Source organism: Scyliorhinus torazame, chromosome 2 (genome assembly GCF_047496885.1).
Source record: "Scyliorhinus torazame isolate Kashiwa2021f chromosome 2, sScyTor2.1, whole genome shotgun sequence".
Classification (NCBI taxonomy): domain Eukaryota; kingdom Metazoa; phylum Chordata; class Chondrichthyes; order Carcharhiniformes; family Scyliorhinidae; genus Scyliorhinus; species Scyliorhinus torazame.
The window spans coordinates 4,132,846-4,134,726 of record NC_092708.1 but is presented as its reverse complement, the minus strand read 5'-3'; the positions used below and the strand labels follow the sequence as shown (position 1 = coordinate 4,134,726).

At 47.3% G+C, this 1,881-nt stretch overlaps 1 protein-coding gene across 1 annotated transcript in view; it reads right to left on the bottom strand.

The window, feature by feature from the left end:
- Positions 1–1,635: 1,635 nt before the first annotated feature.
- Positions 1,636–1,881, bottom strand: part of atg9a (ATG9 autophagy related 9 homolog A (S. cerevisiae)) — a 103,859-nt gene continuing 103,613 nt past the window's right edge. Inside the window, exon 14 of the mRNA XM_072468113.1 lies at positions 1,636–1,772. Within this exon, the coding sequence (XP_072324214.1) occupies positions 1,636–1,772 (137 nt within the window). The remainder of the gene's footprint in view (positions 1,773–1,881) is intronic.

The following is a 1,881-nucleotide window of genomic DNA, read 5'->3' as shown; positions in this document are numbered from 1 at the left end:
CATCCTTCTGGTAGTGTGGCTACCAGAATTAAACACTATACTCCAAGTGTGGCCTAACTAAGGTTCTATACAGCTGCAACATTACAATTCTTACACTCAATGCCCCGGCCAATGAAGGCAAGCATGCCGTATGCCTTCTTGACTACCTTCTCCACCTGTGTTGCCCCTTTCAGTGACCTGTGGACCTGTACACCTAGATCTCTCTCACTTTCAATACTCTTGAGGGTTCTACCATTCACTGTATATTCCCTACCTGCATTAGACCTTCCAAAATGCATTACCTCACATTTTTCCCGATTAAACTCTATCTGCCATCTCTCCGCCCAAGTCTCCAAACGATCTAAATCCTGCTGTATCCTCTGACAGTCCTCATCGCTATCCGCAATTCCACCAACCTTTGTGTCGTCTGCAAACTTACTAATCAGACCAGTTACATTTTCCTCCAAATCATTTATATATACTACAAACAGCAAAGGTCCCAGCACTGATCCTTGCGGAACACCACTGGTCACCGCCCTCCAATTAGAAAAGCACTCTTCCATTGCTACTCTCTGCCTTCTATGACCGAGCCAGTTCTGTATCCAACTTGCCAGCTCACCCCTGATACCGTGTGACTTCACCTTTTGTACTAGTCTACCATGAGGGACCATGTCAAAGGCCTTACTGAAGTCCATATAGACAACATCCACTGCCCTACCTGCATCAATCATCTTTGTGATTCTATCAAGTTAGTGAGACATGACCTCCACTTCACAAAACCATGCTGCCTCTCACTAATACGTCCATTTGCTTCCAAATGGGAGTAGATCCTGTCTCGAAGAATTCTCTCCAGTAATTTCCCTACCACTGAAGTAAACCTCACCGGCCTGTAGTTCCCTGGATTATCCTTGCTACCCTTCTTAAACAGAGGAACAACATTGGCTATTCTCCAGTCCTCTGGGACATCACCTGAAGACAGTGAGGATCCAAAGATTTCTGTCAAGGCCTCAGCAATTTCCTCTCCAGCCTTCTTCAGTATTCTGGGGTAGATCCCATCAGGCCCTGGGGACTTATCTACCGTAATATTTTTCAAGACGCCGAACACCTCGTCTTTTTGGATCTCAATGTGACCCAGGCTATCTACACACCCTTCTCCAGACTCAACATCCACCAATTTCTTCTCTTTGGTGAATACTGATGCAAAGATTGGCCATGATCACTGTCTGGGGATATGGGGGAGTGCAGTTCTCCCGCAGTACTGACGCTCTGACAGTGCAGCACTCCCTCCGTGCTGACCCTCTGACAGTGCGGCACTCCCTCAGTACTGACCCTCTGACAGTGCAGCACTCCCTCAGTACTGACCCTCTGACAGTGCAGTACTCCCTCAGTACTGACCCTCTGACAGTGCAGCACTCCCTCAGTACTGACCCTCTGACAGTGCAGCACTCCCTCAGTACTGACCCTCTGACAGTGCAGGGCTCCTGTACTGAAGTTTCAGCTTTGATCTTTGAGCTCAAGCACTAAAAACCCCAATCGGTATGATTGGGATCTAACTGTGTTGCACACTGAACCACACTGACACACAAACAGACCAGGAGATGGAATGAAGATTCAGACCAGTGTAGTCTGGCTGAATGCTGCAACAGACTGCAGAGACTAAATGGCATCCTCCTGTTGTTCTGCTCCAATGACAGTGAACCTCCCCGTGAGCGAAATGTTTCTCCTGATCGGATAGACAGATTCCTCAATTGTTTGCTGAGGATTTCGGGACTTGTGCACCAAATAGTAATCTCCTTTAACGGAATATTGAAAATAAAGGTGTCACGAATCATTTGGGAGGAGAGTAACTGGTCGTCAATCCATGACTGACCCAGAGAGAGAAAAAGAGAGAGAGACAGAGAG